At 44.2% G+C, this 13895-nt stretch overlaps 1 protein-coding gene across 1 annotated transcript in view; it reads left to right on the forward strand.

Moving 5' to 3' along the window:
• Positions 1-13895, forward strand: part of itgbl1 (integrin, beta-like 1) — a 119526-nt gene that overhangs the window by 32270 nt on the left and 73361 nt on the right. Inside the window, exons 6-8 of the mRNA XM_039014351.1 lie at positions 53-193; positions 4162-4302; positions 8059-8205. Coding sequence (XP_038870279.1) covers positions 53-193; positions 4162-4302; positions 8059-8205 — 429 coding nt within the window. The remainder of the gene's footprint in view (positions 1-52; positions 194-4161; positions 4303-8058; positions 8206-13895) is intronic.

Below are 13895 nucleotides of genomic sequence, written 5' to 3' on the forward strand. Positions count from 1 at the left end.
TGAAGTCGTTTGTTCGTCTCTGTGTGACTGTTGCATTCTGTTCTGCTTCCAGGCCACGGCCAGTGTTACTGTGGCAACTGTTACTGCGCGGCCGGTTGGCATGGAGACAAATGTGAATTACAGTGTGACATCAGCCCGTGGGAGAGCAAACGGAGATGCACGTCTCCGGATGGCAAGATCTGCAGCAACAGAGGTCGGTCCCACTGAGTCTCTGAGAGAGTGAGACAGAGAGAAGAGGAAGACAGATAGTGAGAGGGAGGATGGAAAAAGAGCAGAGGACATGGCGAGAGAAAGAGAGCTAGAAAGGGAGCACAGATGCAACATGTAACAGAGATAATTAAAAAACAGAAGAGAACATTTCTCAATGTCTTTCATCTAGATATTGAGATAATTCAATCATACTGTGGTTGGTGATATCCATACCCTGTTGCTTTGTCTCATCATCTTAGTTGCTCCATTGATACTGAGGTTGATTGTTGTTGCGGAGATGCGACAGGGGGACAGGCGGGGAAAGTGTGTATGACTAAACAGACACAGATGAGAGGGCCTCATTTCAGTCTAACTTAGCTAACTGACAGGTACAGATGAGACTGAGGGCTACCTCTGGCACAGTTCCAAAACTATTACTGCCTGTGTAGAGAGACAGAGACAGAGACAGAGACAGAGACAGAGACAGAGACAGAGAGAGAGAGAGAGAGAGAGAGAAAAGAGTTGTGGGGGGATAGAAGGAGCGAGAGAGAACAGAGAGAGATAGAAAGAGAGAGCGAGAGAGCAGGAGAGGGGTAGAAAGGGAGAGAGAGAAAGATAAAAAAAATCCCTCATTTTGTATATTCCACTGAAATTCTCATCTGAGCTTGGACAGGCAGGAGAAAAAGCCCACTGCAGAAATTGTCCCCGTGAGCTCTTCAGCAAAAATTAAGGGTGAGTGGTACATGGACTGAACTCGACCACAGAGCTGAATTTCTCATTTGTGGTCAAGTGGACTGCTGACACGGTGTGAATACAACTGCACCTTTACCACTCTACTTACCTGTACTGCAGAACGAGGAGAGAGAGAGAGAGAGTGAGAGAGAGAGAGAGAGAGAGAGAGAGAGGAAATGAGAGAGAGAGAGAGATAAAGAAAAAGAGAGAATGCTCGCGTGCGAGAGAGAGAGGAAGAGAGGAAGAGAGAGAGAGAAAGGGAGAGAGAGAGAGACTAACTGGCTACCAATACATTGAAACTCAAAGAGAAGTGTACATTGTGGTAGGTGCAACAGATAGAGCAATGCAGAAATAAAACCTTCAGGTGGGTTACCCTACTAGAAACCTACAGTTTCCCTCAGTCCAAAATCAGGCGTTGTGTTTGGTTTCCACAGTGTCTGTGGTGCCTGACTAATCAGTGAGATTGTGTTCAACTGGAGGAGGAAGAGCTGTCCCAGACTGCAATAGTCACTCTGTGAAGACCTGTCCCAGACTGCAGTAGTCACTCTGTGAAGACCTGTCCCAGACTGCAGTAGTCACTCTGTGAAGAGCTGTCCCAGACTGCAGTAGTCACTCTGTGAAGACCTGTCCCAGACTGCAGTAGTCACTCTGTGAAGACCTGTCCCAGACTGCAGTAGTCACTCTGTGAAGACCTGTCCCAGACTGCAGTAGTCACTCTGTGAAGACCTGTCCCAGACTGCAGTAGTCACTCTGTGAAGAGCTGTCCCAGACTGCAGTAGTCACTCTGTGAAAGGAAATACACACACCCAGTGTGTGTGTGTGTGTGTATATGTTACTCTCCACGTACCATTTAAGTTACTTACCTCAGTATAAAACTTCATTCTAAACTGACATAGAAACAAGCCATTAGTAATAGGAACATTTGTATTGCTGTAGCAGGGCCTTTTCAAGATGACACTAAATCATCATCAGAAAGGGATCAAGGTAAATAAGTGCTCAAAGCGGATGCTCGCTTGATCGCTGCATCCTTATTCCAAAGAATAAGTGGTATGTATAGCAGTGAAAAATGATCATCCCCCTCTAGTATTCTCTCATCTCCCGTGCTCACTCAGTGATTTGATTGACAACTCACTGTGGATGTCTCCCGACCAATTCAATGTATCCCCATCCCCATCTTTTCATCTGAATCACCTTGTTTGTTCATTGGTTCTAATGATATGCCCCAAATTGGCAGGCTTTGGAAAATTGTCAACATCAGAAATATTTCTGGGTTAAATGTGAACATTCAATACGAGCGCAAATACAAAATGCACATACAAAATGATTTGATCCTGATGATTTGATTGAAATTCAGATCAATGACAACATGTGCCATGTACCATGGTTCTTAAAGAAAAGGGGTTGTAGGAATGCTACATATATTATCTTGGTGGGGGGAAGATAAAGCTGGTATTCTTTGAAAACAATGTCAAAAGAGGCAAACACTTAAAATCTTTGCTGGAGAACCTATTATAAGCCTATAATAATATATATATATATATATATATATATATATTGTTTTAATGAACAGCCTCAATTCGTCGGCGCATGGACTCTACAAGGTGTCGAAAGCGTTCCACAGGGATGCTGGTCCACGTTGACTCCAGTGCTTCCCACACTGTAACGTTGGCTGGATGTCTTTTGGGTGGTGGACTATTCTTGATACACACAGGAAACTGTTGAGTGTAAAAAAAAAACAGCAGCGTTGCAGTTCTTGACACAAGCCGACGCGCCTGGCACCTACTACCATACCCCGTTCTAAGGCACTTACATGTTGTGTCTTGCCCATTCACACTCTGAGTGGCACACATACACAATCCATGTCTCAGTTGTCTCAAGGCTTAAAAATCATTCTTTAACCCCGTCTCCTCCCCTTCATCCACACTGATTGAAGTGGATTTAACAAGTGACATCATTGAGGGACCATAGCTTTCACCTGGATTCACCTGGTCAGTCTATGTCATGGAAAGAGCAGGTGTCCTTAATGTTTGGTACACTCAGTGTGTGTCTCAGAGGTCCAAGTGTAAAAGTCAGGACTCGCGGTTTTGTATCCGTGTTTTTAGAACAGGGATATTGTTCGTGGCATGAAACGGCATGGCTCTATAGCCAGGGATGCCTGAGCTCCAGGGTTCCCAGTAGGGGTAGGAGATCCAGGGCCAGAGGCCAAGTCTGCCATGTTTCTGCCCTAGTCAAGAGGCCTGCCAACTGACCTGGCTCCCCCCAGGGCTCCCCTGTCCTGCCCTGTCAAGCCCTGTCCAGCCCTGTCCTGTCCTGTCCTGCCCTGTCCTGCCCTATCCTGTAGTGTCCTGCCCTGTCCTGCCCTGTCCTGTCGCGCCTGATAAGAGAAAATGGGATTTCCACTGGCAACTGCTCAACCGGCCCCCTGGCTTAGACTCACCAGAGGGGAAAGAATGAAAGAGAGAGTTGGGGCTACGTGAGCTAGGAAGTTAGAGGAGAGTGGGAAGGAGGATCGAGAAAGGGCATGGGAGCCACGGTTGTTCCACTAACACAGATTAAGTACAGTATAGGCAGATGTATGGTCAAGCATGGTCAGGTCTGGAGGTAATCTTATTCTCCTCCCCCTACCCTATGATCCTGCTTTCTGACATTGCTCATTGTCGTACCCCTACCTTGGCTCCTGCTTTTGCTCCTGCCATTGCCCAGTGCCTTACCCCTAGGCTCCTGCCATTGGCTTTTGTTCTGCCCAATAAGGCTACTGCCATGCTCCTGCCCAAACCCAGTCCCTCCTATCTTATAGCAGTGGTCTTTTCTTGTCAACAGTCTGCACTCTGGGGTCACTACCAAGGATTTGAGACTCAGGGGGAATCAGTCTGCCTTCCCTCTCAGCCAGACTTTGATTGCGGTACTGCCACTAACTGAAAATGTCTCAGCCAACCTCCTAATCCTTAAACTCAAGAGGCATAGGCAGGATGGCTCTTGTGTGTTCAAAAGGTTTTCCTGCCTAAAATATTCCATACAAAAGATAATGTTTGTAGTCACTCTGACATTCTTTGAGTTCCCATAGGTCCTCTATTGTTTGATATCTGTGGTGCATGAACATTCATTTAGTTAAAAAAGGATTAGACTGTGTTTTCTCTGGGAATGTGTTGAAAGCAGAATCAACTCCAAATTTTGAAAATATTGTGAGTGTGTTTGTGTGTGTGTGTGCATTTTTTTCTGTGTGGGTTTCTGTGTGTATAGGTACCTGCATATGTGGGGAGTGTACATGCTATGATGTGGATCCATCAGGGGACTGGGGTGACATTCACGGGGACACCTGCGAGTGTGACGAGAGGAGCTGTCACGCAACCTACGACAGATACTCTGATGACTTCTGTTCAGGTGAGACAGGGTGGCAACTGGCTGTGTTCGCTTCTGTCTGAAACACTCAAATGTAATGCGTTCTATATGTCACTTTAATACAATGTTAATGCAATGTTAACATGCACTGACATAGGTCAACTGTAAGGGCAACTCGGTTACCCAGAAGTAAAATTATCTTTTTTTACTTCTGTGGGGAATGCCGTTAACTATTGTGATTACCTTTTGTGCAAAGGAAGGAAGTGAAGTCTCCAAACAGAAATTCTCGGACAAACCGCTCCCTTCCACTAATTTCACCTGTGTTAATCATGGCCAAAAAGCACATTTTTACGATACAGCCAATTTTGACTTTGTGGCTGTGTAATCTAGTGGAAACAGTGTATCATCCGCACACGGGCTTGAAAATCACCACACCGGTTAAAATACGGGATTCACCCAATCCTGATTCATCCAAATAATCAACGACGAAAACCAGGAACAACTGCTGCTCGTAATCACAATTTGACATTAGCCTTGACAGATTTTTGACGTTTGATCTGTCCACGAGAATCTGTCCACGAGAAATCACAGGCAAGTAAAGCATCAGACACTCAATCAGTCCCCTCCTGTACTCCTTGTTCACTCATGACTGCATGGCCAGGCACGACTCCAACACCATCATTAAGTTTGCCGATAACACAACGGTGGTAGGCCTGATCACCGACATCGATGAGACAGCCTATAGGGAGGAGGTTAGAGACCTGACCGTGTGGTGCAAGGGTAACAACTCCCTCAACGTGATCAAGACAAATAAGATGATTGTGGACTACAGGAAAAGGAGGACCGAGCACGCCCCCGTTCTCATCGACGGGGCTGTAGTGGAGCAGGTTGAGAACTTCAAGGTCCTTGGTGTCCACATCACCAACCAACTATCATGGTACAAACACACCAAGACAGTCATGAAGAGAGCACAACAAAACCTATTCCCCCTCAGGAGTCTGAAAAGACTTGGCATGGGTCCTCAGATCCTCAAAGGGTTTTACAGCTGCACCATCGAGAGCATCCTGACGGGTTGCATCACTGCCTGGTATGGCAACTGCTCGGGCCCTCTGACCGCAAGGCACTACAGAGTGTAGTGTGTATGGCCCAGTACATTACTGGTCATGCTCTAGATTGGTTTATAAATTACCTATCAAATCCTACACAATGTGTAATGGCGGATGGTTGTAAATCTGAGTCCATAGAGGTGTGCTCAGGTGTTCCGCAAGGTTCTATTTTGGGCCCACTGTTGTTCATTTTGTATATCAACAACATTGGGGATCTTCTTGAAACAGCGGATGTTCATTTTTATGCAGATGATACTGTTCTTTATTCAAGTGGTAGTAGTTTATCTTTAGCTTTTGAAAATGCCCGAAGAGCATTTAACATCATACAACAGAATCTGTATGATTTAAAACTGATTCTAAATTCGGGTAAAACAAAATGCATGGTATTTTCAAATGCCAGGCATGTTACAAATCATGTCATTGCTACGTTGGCTGGACATACTATAGAGCAAGTTAAAGTGTACAAATATTTGGGTGTGCGGGTTGATGATAAGCTGAGCTTCACTGTGCATGTAGAGAACTTGATAAGGAAGCTCAAGCTGACAATAGGTTTTTATTACCGGCATAAGGCTTGTTTTTCTTTTGAGACCAGGAAGGAGCTGGTACGATGTAGATTACTGTCGGTTTTAGATTTTAGTGATGTTATATATATGCAGGCCTCAGCCACTACCCTGAGAGCACTTGATTCAGTGTATCATGCAGCCCTCAGGTTCATTTCAAATCAGAAACGTCTAACACATCATTGTGATCTCTACAGCGCTGTTGGCTGGTCGTCATTGACCTTGAGTAGTCTTAAACACTGGTATACACTGATTTATAAGGCCATATTGGGTAAAATGCCATTTTATCTCTGTTCTTTTTTAGTCAGGTCAGTAAATAAATATAAAATTCAGTCCCATTCTGATTTGCTTCTAACAGTACCAAAAATTAGAACAGGACATTGTAGAAATAGTTGCCCTGGAATTCTGTCATGAACATTTTAAAATGTGATGATCTAGTTTCGTTGGTGGAGTTTAAACACTTGATCGATGTATATATCATAGAAGAGTGTAATTGTTTTTAGGCCAGCTGTTTTTAGTCAAGATGTTTGTGTTTTTAATGTAATATGTCATTGTTGTACTGTATGTGTGTTTATAGTTTTGTTTAATGTTGTGTTAGTAAGTTGTTTTGTCTGAAACGTTGTTCCCTCTGCTGCTATTGGACAAGGTCTATCCTGGAAAAGAGATGTTATCTCAATGAGAAAAAACCTGTATAAATAAAGGTAAAATAAAAAATGAAATAACAAATCACTGGGGCTAAGTTGCCTGCCATCCAGGACCTCTATACCAGGCGGTGTCAGAGGAAGGCCCTAAAAATTGTCAAAGACTCCAGCCACCCTAGTCATAGACTGTTCTCTCTGCTACCGCACGGCAAGCGGTACCGGAGCGACAAGTCTAGGTCTAAGAGGCTTATAAATAGCGTCTACCCCCAAGCCATAAGACTCCTGAACATCTAATCAAATGGCTACCCAGACTATTTGCATCCCCCCCCCCCCCCCCCACTAGGCTGCTGCTTCTCTCTGTTATTATCTATGCATAGTCACTTTAATAACTTTACCTACATGTACATGTAACCTCAATTACTTCGACACCGGTGCCCCGCACATTGACTCTGTACCGGTAACCCCTGTATATAGCCCCGCTATTGTTATTTACTGCTGCTCATTAATTATTTGTTATTCTTATCTCTTACTTTTTGAAGGTATTTGCTTAAAACTGCATTGTTGGTTAAGAGCTTGTAACTTAGCATTTCACTGTAAGGTCTACACCTGTTGTATTTGGCACATGTGACAAATACAATTTGATTTGATTGAATTTGAAAACACAGGGGAGAAGAGAATTGCAAACAATAGAATCATAGCAATGTTTAGTATGTAAGGTTATTGAAAGGTGATTATGAACAAAATGTAACATCAACTAACAACATGGGCACAAAACAGACCGTTATATTACACAATCTTTGTCAAAGTAACCCAAAGATCTTTGTGAGGGTTACATGAACTTTAGAAACCGGATACTTTCTGTTCTTGATTAAAGTCCAGCTGATTCAGCTTTAGAAATTGGGCGTTGGGTGGAATAATACAGTTTGAGGGAAAAAAACACTCCACCCAGTTCTGTTTTTCAGGACTACCCTGAGATCACAGACACAGGGCCAACACCAAAAACACTCTTCCATCTGGTTCTAATACAACAGTAAAACTTTATAGCCATAAAAAGGTATGCTGTTTCATATGTAACTTTCCAAATATATTTTTTGAGGAAGGAGGTTTTAGTAACTTATTGGGCAAACGTAATGGATGCTCTCACTGTGCCTTCTATTGGTGATGATAAAGTATATTCCTATGATTTGTTTCAAAAAATATATATTTGCATTGGAACAGCTTTTTATGTTTATGCTGTTTTGTTTGTCAAAACACAGTAAACCTCTCCCTCACAACATTAAATTCTCCCTCATCCTTTCCAGTCCCTTTTCCTCCATCCCTCTCCCACTCGCTCCCTTCTTTCTCTGTCCCTCTCGTCTTCCTTCCATTCCTTTCCCCCAACCTTAAATCACCCCATCTACTCACACTCTTTTTTCTACCTCATCTTTCCACTATTTTCCCTTTCTCCTCCCCAACCCCTTCATCTTTACAATCTCCCTCCTCTCCCCCCAGGACATGGCCAGTGTAACTGTGGAAGGTGTGACTGTAAGGAAGGCTGGATGGGGAAGAAATGTGAGCACCCTCTGTCCTGCTCCTTGTCTCTGGAGAGCAGCCTGAAGAAGTGCAAGGGAACGTCTAACATGCCCTGCTTCGGACGAGGTACTGAAAACTACAGTACAGCACAGTAACGTATACTTCCAATCATTTCTCGTCACCATGGTTTCAATGTGTTTTTTAAGAAATTGTGCTGGTGGTTTCAAATGTTGTGTTGGTGGTTTCAAACTAACTGAGCAAACCAGTCCAACTATACACCGGTCCATATGGAATCCCTTTGAGCCTAGTGTTGGGATCTCAGCAGAACTGAGGGGATGCCAAGCGTCTCCTTTTCAGTTTACTGGCTAATGCAAGGCTGTGTGTGTGTGTGTGTGTGTGTGTGTGTGTGTGTGTGTGTGTCAGTGGAGGCACCTCAGAGGAGGAGGACCACCCTCCTCAGTAAATTTCATAAAAAGAAAAAGTGAAACATTCAAAAGGTATCCTTTTAAATAAAACTATACTAAATATATTCACGTCACCAAATAATTGATGAAAACAAACTGTTTTACAATGAAGGTAGCCTCAGCAGCACACTGTAGGGCAGCACCATGGTGTAGCCGAAGGACAGCTAGCTTCTCTCCTCCTCTGGGTACTTTGACTTCAATACGAAACCTAGGAGGCTCATGTTTCTCACCCCCTTCCATAGACGTACACAGTACTTATGACAGCTTCCAGAGGACATCCTCCAACCTATCAGAGCTTTTGCAGCATGAACTGAAATGTTGTCCACCCAATCAAAGGATTAGATAATTAATCTAGTACTGAAAGCATAAGCCACAGCTAGCTAGCACTGCAGTGCATAAAATGTGGTGAGTAGTTGACTGAGAGAGAAAGGCAATAGTTGAACCGTTTTGTACAAAAAATATCTTCCAAAATGAAGGAGAAGCAAGAGAGAGAGACAGAGAGAGCTAGCTATATTTGGTTGTATTTTTTTAAACTTTCACTTTCACTTAGATAGCAAAAGATAGCCAGTGCAATGCAGTATTGCATGTGTCTGTCACCTTGATTACTAAAACGTTTCTCTCGACCTGTGCACCTACGTTGTAAACTTTATTCGTAGGCTAGATTGTAGCAACATCATGATGGGTATAGAGAAAATTGTATCATGTAGTAGTAGCCTAAGCCTATCGATGTTACAGTGAGCTGGTTGAATGGAATATGAATAACAGTCATCCTATATGCTGTAATAGAAATAAGGCTATGTTCATTAGAAGAAAAAAAATCATCCTCCCTCATCTTAAACAGCACCCACCGCCCTTGGTGTGTGTGCGTGTGCGTGTGTGTGTGTGTGTCTAATGAGCATGGCTGGCCAGCTACATTGTGAGTCAGGGTAGGGGCTGCTCTCAATAGCACTGGCCTGGGTCGATGTGTCTAGATTTATTACACTGCACTATACGCCTCATTAACTGTCCCTCTGGACTGAGGAAGCATGTTTTCTTGGGACCTCCTTATCCTTTGTGTGATTCTTATACCCGACTCTCACGGAAATAGTAAAGGAAACCAATGTCCAATATTGCTGATAGCAGTGGGTTTTAAATGGACTAATACGATGCGCTTCGATACCAAACAGATCTAATGAGATCCAAACATTGGTGGGGATGTTGTATTTGCATCATGGTAATTGTTTGTGCGTAGCAAATACCTTGTACAGTAGCCTACACTAATGGAAAACTGTCAATTATATGGTAATTATTTGTATTATCAACAGTAAAATACTCTGAAACATTTTACTGCAGGATACTGTAAATTATGGTGCATTGTGGGAAAATTTGGTGGTCGGGAAAATAATTGCTGTATTTTGAATGGTACTGTAATTCCACCCTGTATAATACAGTACCGTATCTTTTGTGCCCCAAATACCTTTTGACCGCTAGTGGGTGCATGGTATTGTTGTTTCTGGCTAATTCACATATTAACATATTTTGAGGTGTGACAGTATATTTCTTGCACCCATTAGTGAGAATGCTCTACCAATTGAACTCCTATATGGTTATAGTGCCCCATCAATTCAAAATGTATAGGGGACAGATTAGAGTGGCAGGAAGTATTAAACTTTAACCATTTTAGCATTTTGCCATGTCCTTTCGGTCTGTTTTGCACTGTAGCCGCTGCCAGTTTGGAAGAATTTCACTGGGCGAAAAGGGTCAATATTAAGGGATATATTCATATTACAGTAAGCTACTGTCAAATTCACAGTAACGCCTTTACATTGTATGTGATTTGTATGGGCATGCGTTGTGTTGGTGTTGTATGCACAGTACGTTGTATTGTGTTGTATGGGCGTCTGATGTACGTAATGTACTGCATGTATGTTACAGGAAACATGCATTTCGCTGACACTGGCATTTCCAGTAGATCTTTCTGGGACACTGTGGTCTGTGATTTTCAAGCAGACGTTGATTTAACTGGCCGTGTTAAATTCCCCCACCTGGTCCATCAAGGTGGTCAGTCAGGGTGATCCAACTGCATTGTAAAAAGAAAACCCATTTTATACACTGTATTATGTCATTGCTCTATTCACATAAACCCACCTGTCCATCTTGGGTCATGATCAAAGACTAGGCTGTAGCGAGGAAGAAAGTTTAAGTAACAGTATAAAAACATGTGTGAGCATCTTATAGAAGCCATGTTCACCACAAAGGAAGTCCACTGTGTTCAGGTTGAGCTTTTTATGTAACACAGTAGATCCCCATCCCTGTCCCTCACTGGAATCAAATCACATCAAATTTTATTTGTCACATGTGCCGAATACAATCCCCTTTTAAGTAAGCATTTCACGGTCGGCCTACACCTGTTGTATCCGGTACATGTGGACAAATAACATTTGACTTGAACACTTCACACTCACGAAGCGGCGTTTTATCGCTCCTCAAAAGCCATGACTTCTCTTAAGGGAGGGATGTCACTTGGTCACCACCAGTGACTTGGTTGCAACCAACGCACTAACTAGCTAGTAATTCCACACCGGGTACACTTACCCCCATTTGACGTCCTCCCCTTCTCTGCAGCAACCCCCAGCAACTTGGATCAGAGTCACGTAGTGACACTGTAACATGTTAGGTCCTGTCCTTGTCTCTCACTGGGTGACCTTTCCCTCACCGGGGACCTTCTACACAACAACGCCACAAAAGCCATGGACCTTGAAAGAGCACTTGCACGATAGACGCTAACTAGAGCATTTCTAACTAGAGCTAGTAACTAGCGATGTTAACAACAAGCGCGCCGCCCCTAACTAGCTAGTGACTCCATATCAACTACATAAAACTGCTGCACACACAGACTTACATTCATTGCAATTGGCCAACAATTAGGAACAATGCTGCCTGTCACATTTTGGCCACCGTTCATAGAGGCAGTTCCCGATGCCGGATTGTAGTTCATTTCTTCAGGATAGCACTTATTATCCGGAGTCCTGTAAACTGTGCATGCTTTACAAACGTACAGTACGATTACTCATCGTTTAGAATTGATCTTCTCGTGTGATCACACTCTCCGTAGCCGACGTGAGTAAGACCTTTAAACAGGTCAACATACACAAGGCTGCGGGGCCAGACGGATTACCAAGACGTGTGCTCCGGGCATGTGCTGAACAACTGGCAGGTGTCTTCACTGACATTTTCAACATGTCCCTGATTGAGTCTGTAATACCAACATGTATCAAGCAGACCACCATAGTCCCTGTGCCCAAGAACACAAAGGCAACCTGCCTAAATGACTACATACCCATAGCACTTACGTCCGTAGCCATGAAGTGCTTTGAAAGGCTGGTAATGCTCACATCAACACCATTATCCCAGAAACCCTAGACCCACTCCAATTTGCATACCACCCAAACAGATCCATAGATGATGCAATCTCTATTGCACTCCACACTGCCCTTTGCCACCTGGACAAAAGCAACACTTATGTGAGAATGCTATTCATTGTCTACAGCTCAGCGTTCAACACCATAGTACCCTCAAAGCTCATCACTAAGCTAAGGATCCTGGGACTAAACACCTCCCTCTGCGACTGGATCTTGGACTTCCTGACGGGCCGCCCCCAGGTGGTGAGGGTAGGTAGCAACACATCTGCCATGCTGATCCTCAACACTGGAGCTCCCCAGGGGTGCGTGCTCAGTCCCCTCCTGTACTCCCTGTTCACCCACGACTGCATGGCCAGGCACGACTCTAACACCATCATTAAGTTTTCAGAAGACACAACAGTGGTAGGCCTGATCACCGACAACGACGAGACAGCCTATAGGGAGGAGGTCAGAGACCTTGCCAGGTGGTGCCAGAATAACAACCTCTCCCTCAACGGAACTAAGACTAAGGAGATGATTGTGGACTACAGGAAAAGGAGGACCGAGCACACCCCCCTTCTCATCGACGGGGCTGTATTGGAGCAGGTTGAGAGCTTCAAGTTCCTTGGTGTCCACATCAACAACAAACTAGAATGGTCCAAACACACCAAGACAGTCGTGAAGAGATTCCCCCTCAGGAAACTAAAAAGATTTGGCATGGGTCCTGAGATCCTCAAAAGGTTCTACAGCTGCAACATCGAGAGCATCCTGACTGGTCACATCGCTGCCTGGTACGGCAATTGCTCGGCCTCTGACCGCAAGGCACTACAGAGGGTAGTGGGTACGGCCCAGTACATCACTGGGGCTAAGCTGCCTGCCATCCAGGACCTCTACACCAGGCGGTGTCAGAGGAAGGCCCTAAAAATTGACAAAGACCCCAGCCACCCCAGTCATAGACTGTTCTCTCTACTACCGCATGGCAAGTGGTATCGGAGTGCCTAGTCTCGGACAAAAAGGCTTCTCAACAGTTTTTACCCCCAAGCCATAAGACTCCTGAACAGGTAATCAAATGGCTACCTGGACTATTTGCATTGTGTGCCCCCCCCAACCCCTCTTTTTACACTGCTGCTACTCTCTGTTTATCATATATGAATAGTCACTTTAACTATACATTCATGTACATACTACCTCAATTGGGCCGACCAACCAGTGCTCCTGCACATTGGCTAACCGGGCTATCTGCATTGTGTCCTGTTTTGTTGTTTTATTTCTTTACTTATCTATTGTTCACCCAATACCTTTTTTGCACTATTGGTTAGAGCCTGTAAGTAAGCATTTTGTATGTTGTATTCGGAGCACGTGACAAATAAACTTTGATTCGATGTGTAGGGCATTTTTCAATGTGACCTGCTGTAACGGTAGTCTTGTGGTGAATGAGCGGACCAAGGCGCAGCGGGTGATGAATACATAATGAATATTTATTAACAGAACGACGAAACACGAAAACTCTTTAACAAACTACAAAACAAATAAACGACGTAGACTGACCTAAAACATGAGAACTTACAAATACACGAAGAACGCACGAACAGGTACAGACTACAAACAAATGCTACAGTCCTGTGTGGTACGAACATACATACAGACACGGAAGACAATCACCCAACAAACCAACAGTGTGACACAGCCTACCTATATATGATTCTCAATCAGAGGAAATGAATAACACCTGTCCCTGATTGAGAACCATATAAGGCTAACAGACAATGAACCTAAACATAGAAACACATAACATAGAATGCCCACCCCAACTCACGCCCTGACCAACTAAACACATACAAAAACAAGAGAAAACAGGTCAGGAACGTGACATAACCCCCCCCCCCCCTCAAGGTGCGAACTCCGGGCGCACCACCAAAAGTCTAGGGGAGGGTCTGGGTGGGCATCTGTCCACGGTGGCGGCTCAGGCTCT

The sequence above is a fragment of the Salvelinus namaycush genome, chromosome 19 (assembly GCF_016432855.1).
Source record: "Salvelinus namaycush isolate Seneca chromosome 19, SaNama_1.0, whole genome shotgun sequence".
Taxonomy (NCBI): domain Eukaryota; kingdom Metazoa; phylum Chordata; class Actinopteri; order Salmoniformes; family Salmonidae; genus Salvelinus; species Salvelinus namaycush.